The 19,372-nt window shown below is 45.3% G+C and overlaps 1 protein-coding gene across 2 annotated transcripts in view; it reads right to left on the bottom strand.

Moving 5' to 3' along the window:
* TEAD1 (TEA domain transcription factor 1) overlaps nt 1-19,372 on the bottom strand; it is a 259,922-nt gene that overhangs the window by 173,216 nt on the left and 67,334 nt on the right. For both annotated transcript variants that reach the window (XM_030831438.2, XM_070046141.1), the window contains exon 2: nt 3,397-3,652. In XM_030831438.2, coding sequence (XP_030687298.1) covers nt 3,397-3,553 — 157 coding nt within the window. In that variant the 5' untranslated portion in view covers nt 3,554-3,652. The remainder of the gene's footprint in view (nt 1-3,396; nt 3,653-19,372) is intronic.

Consider the following 19,372-nt stretch of genomic DNA (forward strand, 5'->3'; position numbering starts at 1 on the left):
TTCAATTCCAGACAACTCTGCTGATCAAGAACATCTCTGCCATCTTGTCCTCCTGCTAACTACTCCACAGCTTTCTCCACAGAGAAAGAGACACACAGCAATGTAAAAATACGAAAAAGAAAGGAAAAAGAAAACACAGAGAAGAGAGGGAGTGAGCTTGTAACCTCTTAAGAACAGTCAAAGAAGTCTCACCCTCCTTCTAATAATCCCTAAGAACAACTGCCTACCCATAGGGTACCGCAAGCAGAAATAATCTGTCCACGTGGAGACCAGACACATAAAGGCTCGGCCTCTCCACCAACCCAGGTAGCATAGGGAAAATTAAGCCATCTTTTCTAATGGCCCAAACCTCAAAGTAAAGAGAGCTTTCCATTTTCCCCCTCTATAAGATCGCATTTGCCCCACTGTCAACCACGGAGGAGACTTCATTACCAAAATAAATCAGCACTGCACTTGACCTTGCTTCTCCAAAGGCTCAGGATTAGTGACATCACAGTACTCTACAGATGCTCAGAAATACCGGAATAACCCCCTCAAGTCAAAAACACTTGGTATCTCACTAGAAGGCATTAAATTATTTTGATTTTACTCCATGGAATCCAAAATGCTTTCAATGTTTTCATTTCCAAAATGCTTAAGAGAAAAAGCATGCTCTTAGGACCTTCAGAAACCTCGACTCCTGGTCTGGTTTGTGTCCTGATTCATGTGTGGTAAGATGGGGAACAGGCTGGAAGCCAAGGAACAGTAGCTCTGGTCCCACACTGCTCCCATGACTCAATTCCCGAGTGGCTGGGGCCTCACTGTGGAGGCTCCCAAATCAACCTTCTCTCGCCCTCAAAGTTACAGGCAGGTCCCATGCAGCTCTCAGGCACCTGGGCTAGCTTCTCTGAAGGGATCCAGTCTCCATCTCCCATAGCCCTGATAACCACCATGTTTCCCTTCCAAAGCAGCAGTACAAGCAAAGCTCCTCCACGCTGGCCAAAGAGAGGGAGTTGAAGGGGATGTTTTCTCTCCCAGGCAGTGGCCTAGACATGGGGATGGCTTCAGGGCCACTGCAGCAAATCCATCTCTTGCACCCCTAACCAGGACACATGACCTTGCAGTTGTAATTCCTAATGCTACTCGCTCAAAATGACTGCCCAATTTTAAATCAGGTTGGTCACCAACACAGTCAATAAATGTAACGTGGATTTCAGGAAAAAAAGAATCTATGCGTCAAGAACACACGCTCTCAGGAAGCACTCAGAATCTGATTACTTTCAGTATTAAAGACATGCTCCACAACCAGCACCACATTTGTCAACAGACTGATCACTCTTACTGAAGTACAAGTCACAAAATCCAGCATCATACAACATATACGCCCCAAGGACCACGGATATCATCTACTTTACCCTCGTTTTGTACAGGGGAGAAAACTCAGACACACACCAAGGGGTAGGATTGTTCAAGTTCACTGTGGGTAGACGGCTCAAATCCAAAGCTTCTCACAATTCTTTTTCCTAGTCTGCTGCCTTTGACCCCCGAATACCAACAAGAATTCTTTCACAAATTATTTTCACAAAAAAAATTAGTTCAATCTACCATGGCTGCCACCTAAAAAGTAAAATCAATGGAAAAAAACAAAACAAAACTGGAGTTGAAAAGAATAACTCCGGCTTTGAATTATGTTCTTATTCCTAGCCCAAAAACCTGCTTCCTAAAGGGACAGCTCCTTTCCCATATTCCCAGTGAGAAATGAAAGGCAGTAGTTCTTCCCACCAGCATGTCCAACACTAGGCCAGTATTTTAGATTAAAACAATCTCTGGGTAAACAAATGGGTGTTGGTACAAGGTAGAACGGCCCGAAGCCACCTTCACTACTCCTAATAAAATCAGCTTCAAAGAAGGCTCAAAGATTAAAGTGCTTTTCTCTGCCTTTAAAATGGGGAAGTTGTATTTTTAGGTATGAAAACAAGACCCTGAAAGCAAATAGCCAGGCTGAGGAAGGGTAGCCCAGGAAAGATACAAGCACACAGAAAATCGAAGGCCCTGAAACTTTCTACCCACAGCAGCTGAGATGTTTCATCTTGAGTCCATTTCACCAGACACGAAGAAGCTTCTTTGGCTACGAAGGATCACATGAGAACATAAAACAAATACTGAAGGTTTACGTTCTCTTTCTCTCCTGTGTGTGTGACACCGACTGGCCAAGGGAGAGAGACTCGAATGCTGCAGAAAGCAAAATTTTCCTTGTTTCCATTACATCATCCAAATTGGAGAGGGGTAGGGCAGGGTGGGGGGCACAGCTGGTGGCAGCTGCACCACCATCTGCTTTCTCCTCAGCAGTGGGTGCTAGTTTGAGCTGCAGCCTCCTACGGCTCCTGATAAAGGAGGTGCGGTATTAAAGGTACAACACCCTATTATGGAAAAGCTTTCAAATTATTTAGAAATAAATCACTCCCATGATAAGTTAACAAGCTCCGCTAGGCTGCTGAGCCGGTTCTCTTTTAGTTTAGGTTATTTGTTTGCATCTCTTTAGACTCAGCCACAGTGCAAACTGTCAACTTAACGTGCCCAATTAGACAAGCAGAATGTATCTGCAACCACCTGCCATCTGCTTCCCAAAAGGTAAGCAGGCAGAAAGTACAGGTCAGCAGCTGGAAGCCTTTACAGCAGGTGCAGGGAAAGTCCTAACCCAGTGTGCAAGCCCCAGACTAGTGGGTGGGTGCTTGCTGCCACCTTTGGCATCCCCAGCCATCTGGTCAACTGGTCTCATCCTCTTGGGTGCTCTTGGAGTTTTGAGTGCACTGTGAGGGGTCCCCATGTGGAAAGGGAGACTGGTCAGAGTAGCCTGGGGGTCAGTGCCTTGTCTGGCCATTCAACTGCAAATTGGCAACAACGCAGCAAACTGGTGGTTCAAAGGTCTGATCAAGTCCCTGGGCATGTTTTATATGGCCTATACAGGGTTGTGTTTAAAAAAAAAATGCTGGCTTTTAAAAATGAGTACATTTCATATATAAACATGTATCTTGCTAGATTTGGCAGCACGAGGCCCCATTTCTACGGAGCTTCAGTCAGTTATCTGGAGCTAGGCAGCAGCACTTCCCTTTGATGGGGCGTGCATTCAGAAGAATTAGTCCCCACTTTTGGTGTCTGCATATGCCACTGCAACTACCTCTGTTCCTATCTGGTCCTCGAGAGCTTTTGATATGAAGAAGAAGAAGAAACTCCAGGGAATGATTTCCCAGAGGTCCTTTACTGACTCTCCTCTTCAGTTGAGATTCAGTCCCTTGGATGGCCAACTAAAATTGTACAAAGATCATTCAACCCAATACAAGGAATGGATCTCAGTAGAAGGCTAGCTACGTTGACCCCTTACCACAAAAGCAGGTTGCAGCATTTCAAATCACTTACCATACATCTTGCCTTCATCGGATAAGATGATTTTCCTCCTCCCACACGGTGGATAGATAGCCAAGGCTTCCTGAAAGCTCTGCTCAATGTCGGGGCTCCAGACCCCTTCTGCATCATTGTCAATGGGCTTATCTGCAGAGTCACTCATCCTTTCCATGTTTTCGGCAGGGCTCTCACTGCCGCTCCAGCTGCTGGGCTCAATTTTGGCGGTTGGATTTTCCAAGCCGAAGCCTGGAGCCTTTTCAAGAAAATAAACCTAAGAGAGAAATCAAAAGATAGTATAAGGACACGGTAACCGTCAACATACTGCTCTCGCTGCTTCTACCGCAGACTTTTCAGTCACCAGCTCTGCTTGGAGGATAACTCCTAGGAGAGAATATGGAATTCTGAGATCCAAGTGTCTTTTGTTCCTATGTATCATGTTAGGAACAGAAAGAAAACAGCAGGCAGAAGCTGGATAATCTTCACAGATGAGAGGAAATTTTCATCTGAGAACAGTACTCACTCTGAATTGCAAGTTCACAATGAATCATGCAAAATTTGCTAAGTACCTACTATCTACCAGGAGCACTTTGCTCGATGATAATCAAATCTCCAGAGCAGAACAAGTTGTTTAAAAGAAAATAAAGTAAAACAAACGGCGTCTACCTCACTGTGGCAATTAGCACGATAACTCTAAAATGTCAAACCATCCGAGAATTTGTCACTGGGATCACCAAGAAGCAAGATGGCGGCAGAATGGCAGACAGAAGGAGGGAGATTATTTTATCACAAATACTCATTCTACAAACAGCAATGCCAGCAGACCTGGACCTGCTATTCTATAGCATTTATCCGCAGGGCTTTTTACACTGTACAAGTCAGGTCATTTTGCCACTCTCAGCTTCTAGATTGTAACCCTGAAGCTGGAACCAAGTTGTCCCCAATTCCTGCCTTCCCTGCAACAACTGCAAGCGGCCAGCACATCTGAAGAAATGTTTCACACCCACATGAGGCACTTCGTCTGGTAGCCTCCTTGGAATTCCTGATCACAGGAAAACTGTGCGGGAGGCTTTCGTTTATTTTTCTGTAGCACTAAAGATTACAGAACCAAAAGAAATCTTTCTCAAAGATTTATTCTCCTTAAATTATGCATGTAACCTATGGTCATTCCAAACAAATGTCAAAGTGGCACAAACACCAATGTGAAAATGATCTAATCCAGTACCCCTTGCTGTCTGCACACTAACATATCAATATGCCTTTGTTGAAAAGGCATCAGATCATTTATTCAAAGCCTTCCCCAAAAAGGGGATAAGAATTCCTCCTGGGGATTGACTGGAAGAGGGGAGGCGCAGGGCCTGAGTATGGAGAGCTTAGTGCGACCACCATTCCACCCCCTTCCGCCGCCTCAAGTCCATGCAACATTACAACAAAGGCGGCCAGGAGGGAAGCAGATGCAGGCAGCCCTACTAGGTACCAGGCACTGCTCTGTATCCCAGGGCAGTCACCTCTGAGAGCCAGCACCTCTGAGAGCCAGCCCTTTCCTTCTCTCTCCCAACTGACCCCTCTTCCCCTGCCTTCCCCCGCTGTGTATATCTACAGATCCCAGGTGCAGAAAGTCTGAGGCACAGGAACATTACACAATAAATGGTATAACCAACGGGTGCTTTTGGCTCCGCATCCTGACAGCTCTTTAGATTTGGCAGCACCTGGATAAAGGAAACCCTCAGGTTATCTGCCTTTGAACGCTGCCACTGATCCATCTTTCAAAGAACTTGTCAGCAAAATATTTACTACTTCTTACCAACACATGTACACTGACACAGGAATTTAAAAATTGCCAAATGTTAAAGATATAAATTATGCCACAAGAAAGGGTTTTGTGACTGACCCCCAGATGAACTCTACAATGCCTGCAGTGTGGGCCTTTGAATTCTCAAATTATTACATTTTTTTTCTTGGTTGGGATCTAAGAGTCTTATAAAATCCAAGCTGAACTGCACGCTACCCTAGAGTCTAGCTCCAAAGAGGTTTATTAGAGAAATTATAAGAATATGTGTGAACTCTTTGAGCGGTGACTAGCCCTTCACCTTCTCCCTCTCCACCTTACCCCAAAACTAAACGAAACAAAACGAACAAAACCAGACACATACAAAAACACAGGCCAATTCCTCAGCTCCAGGAAGCTCACAGCAGTAAGACTTCACTCCAGAGAGCCACATTTTAAGATTAAACTGTGTCCAGCGCTCAACCACTATGGTAGAGGGATGGAATCCAGGGGACCAGGGGAACTTTATTTGACTAAAAAAAAACATTACCATATAATTGAAAGCCTCAGAGTCTCCAGACCAAAACACAACAACCCTAATTCAATAGCTGAGGTCCCCTCTGACACATCTCATTAACTGGTCAGTCTATGCATGAACATCACCAATAACAATAACAAAACCCACTACCTTCCCAGTATCACCTCCTTTGTACTAACATGTTGAAATTCTTCCATCTATTAGGCTAAAACCCATCTCCTGATTAACTTCTAATCATTCAGCCTTGAGGTCTATCCATGCCTTGGGGAAGCAAATCTCCCCGAAGACACCCATTTAGGTATGACCAGAGCAGCCCCCAGTCTCCTGACCATGTTCCAGACTAGACACAATTCACATCATCCCTCTTGCCCAGCCCAGTTTGTCACAACCTTCAATAAATGACACTCAGAGGTGGACTTAGGATCCATAAAACTTCTAAGCTCCCACCCTCCAAGTGCTGTTCCTGAATCCCGACTCTTGATCAATTGGGTTAGGAGCTAAAATCAGGAATTTATATCTATTCTATTAAATTCCATTATTTTTAGCCTTAGCCAGTGGCTCAAAACTGGTAAGATCTTTCTGAATCATAACTGCCAAGCTTAATGTCCTCAGACACCAAACAACTTCTGAAGGTGTTACACACAGGGAGGGTGTTAGACCTGCTTTGTAGAAGTTCCAAAGAAGATTATGGCTCAACATAAGGAAAAATTTCCTGTTAGTTCAACAAGTGGTAGATGGCCTCATAAGACAGGCAGCAGAGTTTTGCAGACAACCCCTTCAAGTTACCTCTAAAGCTAAGGGTCACAACTCCTTGGTTGTTGGGGAATGCAATATTAACTAGCATCAATTGATCCATCCACTTAGGAACCACAGGCGCTGCTCTAAATGCTCACATGTTTTTATTCATTTATTGCAAAGGGAAGAAGAACTCCGTGTCCAGGCTCTTGCATTTGGTGAACTGGAGCTCAGCAGGATGGAATTACCTACTCTGGACAAGGGCCAGGACACAGCCCCAGAAGCTACCAGATACATAATCCACAGACTTCTACAGGCCCTTGGTTTTACAACCCAATTGTAAGATGAGGCCTTGTATGGGCAGAGTTTCCAATCACAAGACTAGGACTGGCTGAGAAAAGCTCCCTGTACTGGATACCAAATTCCATCCCTCCGTTCCCTTCCAGCCCAGCTCAAAATCCACCTCATCCTGGAAACCATCCTTGTATCTAGTGGCTCTGAGAGAATCAGCCACACATTAGGAGCACCCTAAAAATGTGTGGAATTAGTTAACTACCACCCGATCTACCTGGCTTCTGAATGTACAATAACAAGCACCTGCTTATTACCAACAATAAGATCTAATCAAGTGATATACGCATAGAATATCTGTGCCTGCAGAGCTGATGTCCTCACCTCCTCATACATCCTTTGAGCAAGGGAGCCAACTTTCACTCACTTCAGTAAATGAAGAATATAGCATTGTGGGGCAGAGGGGGTGGAGGGGGCAGCGGGGGTTGAGGGTGGGGTGTATGGTATTAAGATTCAAACTGATCTGGATTCCAAACCTGTCTCACCCATTAGCCACGCAGCCCAGACTAAATTAGGTAATCTCTAGAGGCTCAGGTTTTAATTTATAAAATGAAAATAATAAATTAAATGCAACCCCAGTGCAGAAAAATCATTAAGTAGTGGAGGGACTCTACCCCATGGAGTTTCCATAAAGATTTAGTGAGATAATGAATGAAGGTGCTCTATCATCTGAAAAACCATGAACAGATGACGTTTTCAAGTCCATCATCTCTAGACAGTGGTATGGACCTTGTGATGCCCAAACACCTACTGATAATGGGATGGTAAAGAAATGAAGGAGCTTCCCTAATGGCTCCCTTTGGGAAATAAGTTTAAAGGATCCTCTTCCTTAAGGTCTTCAGATGCCTAAATGGAAAATTTAAATTGGTAACAAACGCCTGCACTTATAACGCACACAATCAATAGTTTTCATATTCTTCTGGGAAGTTTCGTTGAGGGGAATAACCCTAAATCTAAACGAATGCCTAAAACAAAAGAGAGAAGGGAAAATGTTGTTGGTTGAAAATGTACTATATATCACGTAGCCCCCATGTGCCTCAGTTTCCATCATTAACACTTTTCTAAAACCTCCTTTTTTCCTGAAACTCCTCCCAGCCACACTGGAATAAACTCCAAAAAGAAATGTTACCAGTGACCCAAACATTCCTGCTAATAGCCACACTGCCTAAATGAATCATTCTTTCAGGATTACCCACTTACATTTCAAGACAGGTAACATGAGCACATTGGAATGACATCTTATATGATGAACATTATACATATATATGTGTGTGTGTGTGTATATATATATATACATATATATATGTATATATACACACACACACACACACACACACACACACATATATAGTATTCAACCAGTACATATTTTGATTTAAAAGTCTAGGGGAAGAAGGAGGTTAGATGGTCAATGCAGGTGCTTCTGACACCAACTCTATCCAAGGAACGTATGCACAAGGGGTATGACACAGGACACAGGAATCGCTGCTCCCTTTATATTAATTCCTGTGGGTCTCTCATAATGTAAGCATCTCACCCACTTACTGGTGATTTAAGAGCTCTTAAATAAAAGTATTAGTTTTAACTAACCCTCATGATTAGGGAAATGTCACTGAACGTGAGGATCTAAAAAAAAAAAAAATCCATAAAGCTTATTTCAGCCAATATCTTCATACTCTGTGAGGCACCAAGAAAAGAGGTGGACTGGAAGTTAGGACTCTGCCTCTACCCAAGTAACCCTGGACCACACAGTATCCGCCATGTGCCTCAGTTTCCACCGTTAACACTGAAGGAAACCAACTTCATCATTCATCACCTGTGTTTCCAAAGACTACCTATAAGAGATCTTAGATTAAGTTGGTTTGTTATCACTCCCCCCATCCACATCCCAATGTCCTTGAGGGCAAGGACTACTACAGTCACCATTATCCCCTGTGCTAGCACAGTACTTGGCATAATAAATATTCAAAGAAAGAAAAAATGAACCAACAACCAAATGATGTGAACATTCTTTGTTTGTTGTTTTTTTTTTTTTTTGCGGTACGCGGGCCTCTCACTGTTGTGGCCTCTCCCGTTGCGGAGCACAGGCTCCGGACGTGCAGGCTCAGCGGCCATGGCTCACGGGCCCAGCCGCTCCGCGGCATGTGGGATCCTCCCGGACCGGGGCACGAACCCGCGTCCCCTGCATCGGCAGGCGGACTCTCAATCACTGCGCCACCAGGGAAGCCCTGTGAACATTCTTTGATAACAACATGACTGAACTTATCACCCAAGCTTTCCATGAGAAGGGTCAGAGTTTCAGCTCCTTTCCCATTCCTCACTCTGACTCTGGCCAAGGTTCTAATGAATAATAAGAGCCCCAAAGGAAATCAGCAAACCAAGAAGATGTAAGAGGACAGACTTATGCCAAGCACAGTTTGGATAACCACGAGTTAGCTGTCTGATTCAACTTCTTATTTATTAATCACGATTACAGACAATCAAGAGCCCTTTGTGTTAAAGGGACAAATATGGTTTGGGTCTTCTAGGACAGGGGTCCCCAACCCCCGGGCCGCATACCAGTACCAGTCCACAGCCTGTTAGGAACTGGGCCACATAGCAGGAGGTGAGCAGCCAGCGAGAGAGCAAAGCTTCATGTGCCGCTCCCCACCGCTCCCCATCGCTCGCATTACCGCCTGAACTATCACCGCCCCACCCCGGTCCGTGGAAAAACTGTCTTCCACGAAACCGGTCCCTAATGCCGAAAAGGTTGGGGACTGCTGACCTACAGGATCGTATTTAGTAACTGCACTGCCCGCACTGGGTATTATTCCTACCTTATGAGGTCCAGAGGCCTAAATAAGTTGACTGAAGTCACATATGCTTAATAGTCATTGCTCCAGATAGAATGCACGTTCCATGGGAATACTGGACTCAAACTACATCCTCACTAGACAGTGAGTTGGAGGCTGGATTCGAAAGGGAGAGAATGTAGGCAGTGCTGAATTCTCAGCTCTGTCCACAACATGACACCATGAAGCACAGTCTAATGAATTCCTAATGAATAGTTATGATACTGACTCACCTCCCTGGGTACTTGGGAGGAATGTCAGACACTAATGACGGTTCATCGCTTTTGCATATGTAAATGGGGAGAGCTGTTATTTTCCTACCATTTCAGAGGCTAGCCAAACTTGCTAACAAGTGGCCTGAGAAATACAGGTGAGGATCTGCAGCCTTGTTTTGAAGGCAGTCTCCAGAGAGACGGAACGTCTGCTGTGCAGTCAGTATCAGCCAGTGAGCCTTAGTGTCATACACTCCAATTGCCAATAGGTTCCCTCTAATTTCAGCAGGAAGGAGCAGATAATTACACCTTCTCCTTTTCGAAAATCACTTCTCTATCAACAGGATCCATCAACAAGCCAACACCTCTTCACCAAGACCCCGATGCTGAGCACCCCATCAGAGGTCTTAGCATTACCCTCCTGAGATCCCCTGATTAATTCTCCGCTCCATCAGCTCCAAGTACTTGCCCAGGTGACAGCTCGAGAAAGGTTCTGATTGATTTCATGCCATGTGGTTCTGTATTACCAGCCTTTGAGGGAATCACCTTCCCCATCCCCTTAATGAATGTGTTAGCCATTAAGAACAGAAATTCCTGTCTCTTCCTTTCCTCTTCACCATCACCAGGCAAGCTTCATCACTGCTCTCCATCAGTAGGCTCCTTCAAAAAGACAAGGCCATACACGCAGGTCCAGGCAATCTATGCCATCTGACCATGCCAAGAGAAGACTTGCTATCAAGAACAGTGCACCTGTAAGGGGAGCGTAAGCTGGATGACATGACCTGTAGCCCAAGTCATGGATCCCTGGAAGGTGGGTTGTTTAACCTTGGGAAACATGTCTCAAAGCCAGAAACAGAAGCTTCTTTAATGCTCTAAGAGGGAAAAAAGAAAAAAATGCCACAAGAGTTAGCAGTAAGTAGCATTTCAAAAGGAACATTCCTAAGCCCTTTCCCAGGAATAACAGTCAAAGAAAACCCCCCAAACTAACTCCTCCATTCCAAAAGGTCTGTAGAGTGAACACACATTTCAAGTAGACTCACCAATCCTAACGCTTAAACAAAGAAGACAAATACCAGGAAAAAAATACTCCTTAGTCACTAAGTCATGGGTAATGTTACTTTCTTAGGTGGTGAGATTCACCATCAGCCTATCAGGATGCCTCAGAATTTTACACGACAATGAGTACAAATTAAAAATCAAAAGTAGACAGTTCATATTTTATTTTACTTTTTTTAAAATTTATTTATTTTTGGCTGTCTTCATTGCTGCGCGCAGGCTCTCCCCAGTTGCGGGGAGTGGGGCCCACTCTTCACTGCAGTGCACAGGCTTCATTGTGGTGGCTTCTCTTGTTGCGGAGCACGGGCTCTAGGCGCGCGAGCTTCGGTAGTTGTGGCACTCAGGCTCATAGTTGTGGCTCGCGGGCTCCAGAGCCAAGGCTCAGTAGTTGTGGCACGTGGGCTTAGTTGATCCACGGCATGTGGGATCCTCCCAGACCAGGGCTTGATCCTCCCAGACCAGTGTACCCTGTGCTGGCAGGTGTATTCCTAACCACTGTGCCACCAGGGAAGCCCCAGTTTTACTTTTTTTATTTTTTATTTTTGGCCACACCGTGCGGCCCGTAGGATCTTAGTTCCCCAACCAGGGATCGAACCTGTGCCCCCTAGAGTAGAAGCACGGCGTCTTAACTACTGGACCACCAGGGACATCCTGACAGTTCATATTTTAAAAGCTACCAGCACATCAGATAAACACATATGCTGCGTTTGGTCAGACCCTAAAACAAGCATTGCAAAAGAGTCCGTCTCAGCCCCAGGTCAGAAGGAATGCCAAACAAATGGGCCTCGTGCAATCAAGGTGCTGTTCCCTAGGTGGCAAGTCTGTAGGCACATGGGTGGGGAGACATGGGGTGGGGGGTTTGTTGTAAGAAGGCACCATCCTTCTTACAAAAGCTGGTGGAGACTCACTCAGTGTTACACAACTCATTGCCGGCCAGCTTAATGATGTGTTGGCTCTGGACTGACTCCCAGTCCCAGCAGCTGAGCTGCCCGGATGCAGCTCCTTTGGCTGATGCGGAATCCTAATTCTGCTGCATTAGGAGTGGCGCTCTCCACTCTACACAGAGAAACGGTCCTGGGCTGCCTTCTCCAGTTTCTATGATTTAGGATGCTTCCCCCATTCTAGCCATGCCTCCGTCTACCCTGGATTATTACACAGCATGCTGGGTGAAAGCAGCAACAGGTAAATCCAGGGCTGACTTCTGCTTGGGTCATAAGCCAATCGACAAGGAAAACTGGAAAAAGATGGCATTTGAAAGTGCTGAACTGTGAGGACCAAGCTCTGCTCAGGGTCTTCAACTGGGTACAGTGGCATTCAAATGCTCTCTAAAGACCCAATGGATCCATGAGACTATCATCATCACCGCATCAGAGAATCCAAAATTTAGGCTCCAACATGCCCAGAAGGAAAAAACTCCTCTTTCCTGCCAACTTAGGGTAACCAAGAACACAGTACACGGCGACAAATGTTGCTCCTTTCCATCCTCTCAACCATCACAAATCATGTTTACATTTTTGTGCGAGTGTTGGTCTGGCCCATCTTACTTTAAATACCCATTTCTAATGCATCTGATCATAGAGATACTGATCCCATATCATACATGAGTATTTTCTGAGTCCCAACACATGATCATCAAACTCCTTGGGAACAGAAACAGAGCTTGTGTGACCTCTAGGACCGAAGGCAGTGGCATGTAGCATTAGGACACTGGATAAAAAAGAGGGACAGACTGAACAGCAGGTAGAACTATCTGTTCCAGTCCCATAGTGATTCCACAGTTATCTGAGAGAAAGTGTATTCCAGGAGCTCCAGATAAACTGCTTTTATTGAATTATGCTTTTACGTGATACCATCAGCATACCCAGAAACATCCCATGAATTAGTCACTGGATGTACTCCAAGAAGTTGAGTATGTCCTTCATCACATTACACAGATTGCTCTTTACAAAGGTCCCAATGGAAAGTTCAATAACCAACAAAACACCACGTGTTTTTCACCTCGTGTTCACCCGACTAGGCTTCCTCACTCACTGCCAAAGAGCACTAAGCCCCACTGGCAGGCCCCTCAGACAGAGCACGGTGGTTGTATGGTTGGCAAGTTTGGTTTCATTCCCAAACCCGCTTTTTGAGGTCCCTGCCTCAATCCTCTTCTTTTTCTTCCTTCTTTCCCTGCTTCTTAATTTGTGCTCTTCTACAGCCTTGCAAGCTGCCTTAAATTCACTCTGAAACAGGACAGGGCAGAATCACGAAGGGGAAATAATTTCTGTTTTCTTTTTATTATCTGTTTCAATTCAATATGATCAAAGATTTATTGAAACCCCCCATCCCATGTCTCCCCACCCATGTGCCAGGCACTAGAGAGAGGAAATAAACATGCTCCCCTCCCTGCCCTCAAGGAGCACCCTTCCAGCAGGGAGACACAGAAGTAGGTTAATTATCCTTCAAGACTTCAAGCCACTCGTTGGGAAGCCACTCCCGCCATGTTCCTGCAGAAAGCACCTTCACTCCCCAGGACAAATGAACCCTCTCACTCACCGCACAGGAATGATCTGTCTCTGTGGCTGTCAACCCTGGGGGTTTGCGAGATCTTTAAGGCTTAGGTCCATGCCTTTAGTCATTTTCCTGTCCTTGGCATTTAATGAAGGTCTGGCACACAGTCAGTGCTCCCCAAAAATAATGACCCAAAGGGTGCCTAAAATAATGAACCCACGGGTGAAGAAATGAATGAACAATTGCATGAATATAATATGTCAAAAGAGGAATGAACTAAGTGCTGTTGGAGCACAGAAATAGGAGCTGATTCTGTCTCTCAGGTCAACAAGGGCCTCATGGGAGGTGATGCTTAGGCTGGTCTTGAAGTCTGAGCAGGACTTACGAGGCCAATTATGAGAAAGCTCAGGGAGGCCTGTGCAGAGATGGGTATCTGTGAAGGGGATGTGGTGAAGAAAAGACAAAGCAAGAAAACAAAAGGTAAACTGAGCCAGACCACAAGGGGCCACACACACAGCAACAAAAAGTTTGGGTTGTTTCATTCAAAGGCAACAAGAAAACGCCAGCAATATCAGGAGTATGCAAGCAACTCCTAAAGGCGGGTGTGTGTGTTAGTGTATGTGTGTATTTGGGGGGATAAAGGATGAAGAACCGGCAATTTTATAAATTTGGAATCCAAATTGTTTAATCAAAAGCATTTTCAGGGCTTCCCTGGTGGCGCAGTGGTTGAGAATCTGCCTGCCAATGCAGGGGACACGGGTTCAAGCCCCGGTCTGGGAAGATCCCACATGCCGTGGAGCAACTAGGCCCGTGAGCCACAACTACTGAGCCTGCGCGTCTGGAGCCTGTGCTCCGCAACAAGAGAGGCCACGATAGTGAGAGGTCCGCGCAACGCGATGAAGAAGAGGGGCCCCCGCTTGCCACAACTAGAGAAAGCCCTCACACAAAAACAAAGACCCAACACAGCCAAAAATAAATAAACAAACCAATGAACCGACATTTAGAAAAAAGCATTTTCAGTGTGGTGTGGTCCAAAAGAGTTCTCTAGATAAATTCAAGTGTTACAGTGTGGCTCATCCCTGAAGGGTTCCAAATTTATAAAGGCCTTTTAATGCACAAAAAGACAATGACCGTTTATACAGGTGTGCTTGTTTAAACAGCCTAGAACCACAGGATTCACTCTGTTGGTGCCCAGTCACTCAGCTCTTCCAATAAATGCTCTCAGAGTTGGTCGTGGAGGGTTCCACGTATTTCCCTGGTCCCTCGCGGATAGCGCGGTCATCCTGAACCCAACGTGGGGACTAGACTGCTATGCTTACACAGTGACACATGTGTGCACATGGCCAACGTGCAAATGGCAATGAGAGCAAGTGTATCAACAAACCAAAAATGTATGACACTGCTTGTTCACAAATGTCTACCCGTTCCCAGCGTCACTGATACAACTGAGTCCCCACCCCTCCAATGAGAAACACATCTGCCATTTAATGATGATACAGGGATAGAGCAGCTGCAAAACTGGTCTTACACTGAGAGGGATGCAAATTCAGGGGCCAATTAAAGCCTCACCCTCGCCCCCATCCCTGCCCTCCAAATGGAAAACCGGTCCTTGTTTTATACCCAGTGCGACTTCAGCAGGAGAAAGAATCTTGGCAGGAAACTGGCTGAGGCAGAATAAGTATTGTTCCCCCTTAGACAATACACCAGTCATTCAAATTAACAAATATTACTTGAGCACCTACTGTGTGCACAACACCAGCTCTAAGCAGTCCATAAGCACGTCAGGGCATGTAGTGGGGCAAGAAACCCAGGCAAAGAGAGGCATCGACAGAAAAGCTGAGGCACCCAACTCTGAAATCAGGCGAAACATCTGCTTCACTTCTGCAAGGCTCAAGGTGCTCTGAAGGAAAGCGGACTCTGGTCATGACACCCGCCACCGGACTCCTCCCTCCTCATCCCCAACGCTCCCCACCCCAGCAAATGAGGCAGTCGTATCAAGCAAAAAAGGCAAAAGGCCACAGCTTGATTCAATCAATCTTTCTACACCTCCCCAGCACACGCACACACGCACAAAGGAGGAGTGAGTCTCTTTAGAAAAAAAATAATAATAAAGGGGAGAGATATGTATTTCCTTCCAGGATCTCTTCCTCCTGCAGATTCTCCTAACCCTGGTAGAGGAACAAGGAACTCCTCTCTCTAATCAAAAGGCATTTCCAATTACATTTACACCATTTCCAATTACACCTGTGAACTGCCGCTAAAGCCCTCCCCGTCTCGGACATTCACGGTGTTGATGCCTGCTCAGTCCAAACGACTAATGAGGACTTTACTTACAGGGCGAGACTTGAGAGGCTAAAAGGCCCAAAGACAAAGCAAACAAACCCAAACCCCCCTCACAGACACACAGACCTGGCATACCGGGCACTGACACCTTCCAAGTCACGTTTCTATATTAAGGATCTGTCTCTAAAATCGCCCAAGAAAATCCAAAAAGGGTTTCCCAGGCCCTGGGTGAGGGAACCCAATCCCTCAGGCTCCCTCTGAGGGATTCTGCTCCTCAGAGAACCTCGCTGAATCAGCACCCAAAGGAGGGCCATCATCTCAGGCTTCTCCCATCCCTTCCCATGCAACTCGTCACCAAGAATGTCCACTCGGCCCCTCATCTCTCAACTGCATCCCCTCCACTCCTCTCCACCCCCACTAACTTTGCTCCCATCTCACAGGCAGGACCTCTTCACACCTCCCTGAGGTGGGCTGTCCCCTATGTCCCCAAACACCACCACTACCAACAACCTAGTTCTGCCAGGTTCCCAACCCTGGGAAGTACATAGATGGCTTCTTAAAAATACAGATCTCAGCCCTAATGCCAGAAGTACTGAATCAGAATCTCCAGCTCATATATTTTTAGTCAGCTTCTCCTGTGCTATTCTTCAGACAGAGTCTTCCCAAAATGCAAATATGACTTTTATCCTATGCTCACTTTAAATCTTTCAGCAGAGGCCCACACCCTCCAGGACCTAACTGCATAACAGGGCACCCATGGCCTTGACCACCTGCCCCCAGCCTGCTTCTCAGGCACCTGTGCAGTCCCTCACATTCCAGCCAGAGACCACTCCAAGGTGCCCAGACACAGCAGGCTGCCTACTTCACCCCCTCAGCCACCTGGGCCCCTCTGCTCAGCTGCTTCTCTCACCAGCAATTCCATCTAATGAATGTCTACTGGTCCTTTCAAGACCAAAGCCACCAACCTCTCCTCTGGGAAGCCTTGGCAGATTCCTCCACTAGGAGAAGTCACTTCCATGTCCTCATAGCACCTCAAGCAAACTTCCAACACCATACTTGGTACGCTTCACTGTAATTTCTCTTAAGATACTGTTTCCAGCTGATCGGTAAGTCCCTTGGCATTCCTATGTTTAACGTCTCTCACTATCAGATGAATTGTTGGAACTCCAAAAATGTTTGCTAAGTGCTTTCCTTTGTGGGCACCCCTGCAATTCCAGGGAGGACACTGTGCATCTGGAGAGTCTAGATGGCCAAACAGTTAAAAATATGTGTATATAAAGAGTATATAAGACTTTAGAATCCCAGAGGTTTTAATTTTGAGTTCTCCACTTGTTAGCTGTGTCTCAGGGTGTTGTGTGTGTGTGTGTGTGTGTGTGCGTGCGCGTGCAGGTACAAAGCAAAATGAGAATTAACATTACATACCTGTTGAAAGATTAAACGAGATGATCCATGTAAGTATAGATGTCTCAATCCTCGGCAACCATTATATACATTACTTAATCTGTATGTTTACAGATCAGTGGGTATGTGTGCACACGTCTTGAGCTGTGCCTGACACGCTGAAGGTCCTCAAATAATTGCTGAATGAACGTACACAACTATAATTAATACCTACTTCTTATATATCTGTCATTCCTGCTATACTGCAGATTTCCAGAAGACAGGGGCTCTGTCCCATTCATTTCTGTACCTCGTCCCTACCCCAGCTTGATAAAATTGTTCGCTTTAGTTTAACATAAAATATTAATACAATCTTCGTGACTATTAAGAAACTCATCCTTGTCTAAGGAATCACAAAGACAGCCTCAGGCATACTCTAGACCAGACCCACAGAATGAAATTAAAAAAACGTAGTAGCTTAAAACCTTCCTCCAGTCTCCAAAACCCCTGACTAGCTGGCCTCTACTGGCCCCCCATCTCAAGGTAGGGCCTGTTGCCTGACAAGCCACAATCCGAGGGCTGAACTGGTGACACACACCCCTCCTCCCCAGTCTGTGGCATCCCCCAGCCCTGCTGCAGCAGCTGCTCCACCTGGGAGATCAGATCTGGAGCCTGCCTTTTCAGCTCACAGCAAGTTCACCCCCCAGGGACCTGGGGGCTGCGATTGCTGGCCAAAGTGTCAGGTTACCACAAAAATAACAGCGGGCCCACACCAGGCAGGCGTGCAAGCCAAGCGCAGGAGGGGAAAGGTGAGAAAGAGAGAACCAGGAGAAGAAAAGCAGACATTTGAGTCTGTGTCGAAGAGGAACTGGGCTTTACAAAATGTACTTTAAATTCATAAGTATACTCCTAACATCACCACTACAGCCCCTGCAATAACTCATTCATTTAGCATCCAATCCAGAGTAGCTTATATATTATTCTTAAGTATGTTGAATGTGCTTTTAAAAACATTATTTTAAGGCAAGAGGGGGATGGGTTTGTTTGGGGGTTTTTTTAAGTTTGCTTATTTAATACTATTTATAAAAGTCAGATTTGGGTCAGTGAAGATTTTAACAAGTATTCCCATTCAACAAATTCCTGATATTACTCAGCTTTAATTTTCTCAAAATTAAATCCAAACATGACAGAGCTAATTAGGCCTAGTGAAGGAGGGACAGACCTTCAAAACAGAAAAGGCCAATAAAAAGCATTTATGTATTTTTTTTCCCTAAAATAAAATTACAGTTCACTCCTGTGCTATCCTCTTGCAGGAACACTGCTGGCTTGATGTGGTCTGACCCAGCCTGGGTACTTCAAACAAAGTTAACTTCAATCACTACAGGGAGTTAGCAGGTTATTGAATCTCCATCCATTGTGCTTTCATCTTGGTTTACTCCACACACTATGCCTTTTTAATTGGCTTCTCACAACTGTTTCATAAGAGAGTAGATAGGGACCCAGCTATTAGGAAAGATGCCCTTCTTCCAGCTGGGCAGGTAAACCCCAGACCAGGCAGTGAACCGGGTGGGTGAAGTTTCCCATTGTAATCTCTTACATGTGAGAGACGCTGTGAATGCTCTGGCAGGGGAAGACGGCTAACTCTAATAGGCACCTTAGATTCCCAGCCTGAAGGTGTTAAAAGAGAAAGAAGATTTAAAAAAATAAAATCCAAAAGGGGGGAGAAAAAGGATTCTCTGGTTGGTTGGTTGTTTGTTTTTAAGTTAATTTTGATGGAGAAAGGTTCCCCAATGTCATGTTATTTTGCAGTTACTGATTTATGTTTCATGTTAAAATATCAGGGTTACAAGCATTATATGGCACAGCAGTAATCTAAACAGGACTCTATCTATTGCAAATGTTTAAAAAAGGAGGTACTTAAAATGACAATCTTAGTGGCAGCCAACAGCAGCTAACAGACATGCAGACAGGCAGATTCTGTGTGTTTTATTTTTTAGCTTTTAAGAAAAACTAGCTCTCTCCCAATCAAATCAGTAAAAACTTCAGAAAAGGAACGTACTACCAGCAGAGTTTGAGCTCTACAAATTTAGAAGAACACCAAATAAATAGTGAAATGAGAGGCAGTTTCATTCTGCTTTAAAAACAGTCAGTCTAGTTCCGGGAAGAGAGGACCTCATCCAGCTCGCTCCTGCTCATGTGGTCAGAATTCACACAGCTCATGCAGGACACATCACACCGTGCAATTATCAACCAGCATTGATTGCCACTGCTAAAAGATCTTTAATAGTCCTGATTTTTACCATAAAAGCTCTCATTATTATCCCAGCTCTCTTTGCTTGTTCAGCGTGCC

Source organism: Globicephala melas, chromosome 8 (genome assembly GCF_963455315.2).
Source record: "Globicephala melas chromosome 8, mGloMel1.2, whole genome shotgun sequence".
NCBI classification, from domain to species: domain Eukaryota; kingdom Metazoa; phylum Chordata; class Mammalia; order Artiodactyla; family Delphinidae; genus Globicephala; species Globicephala melas.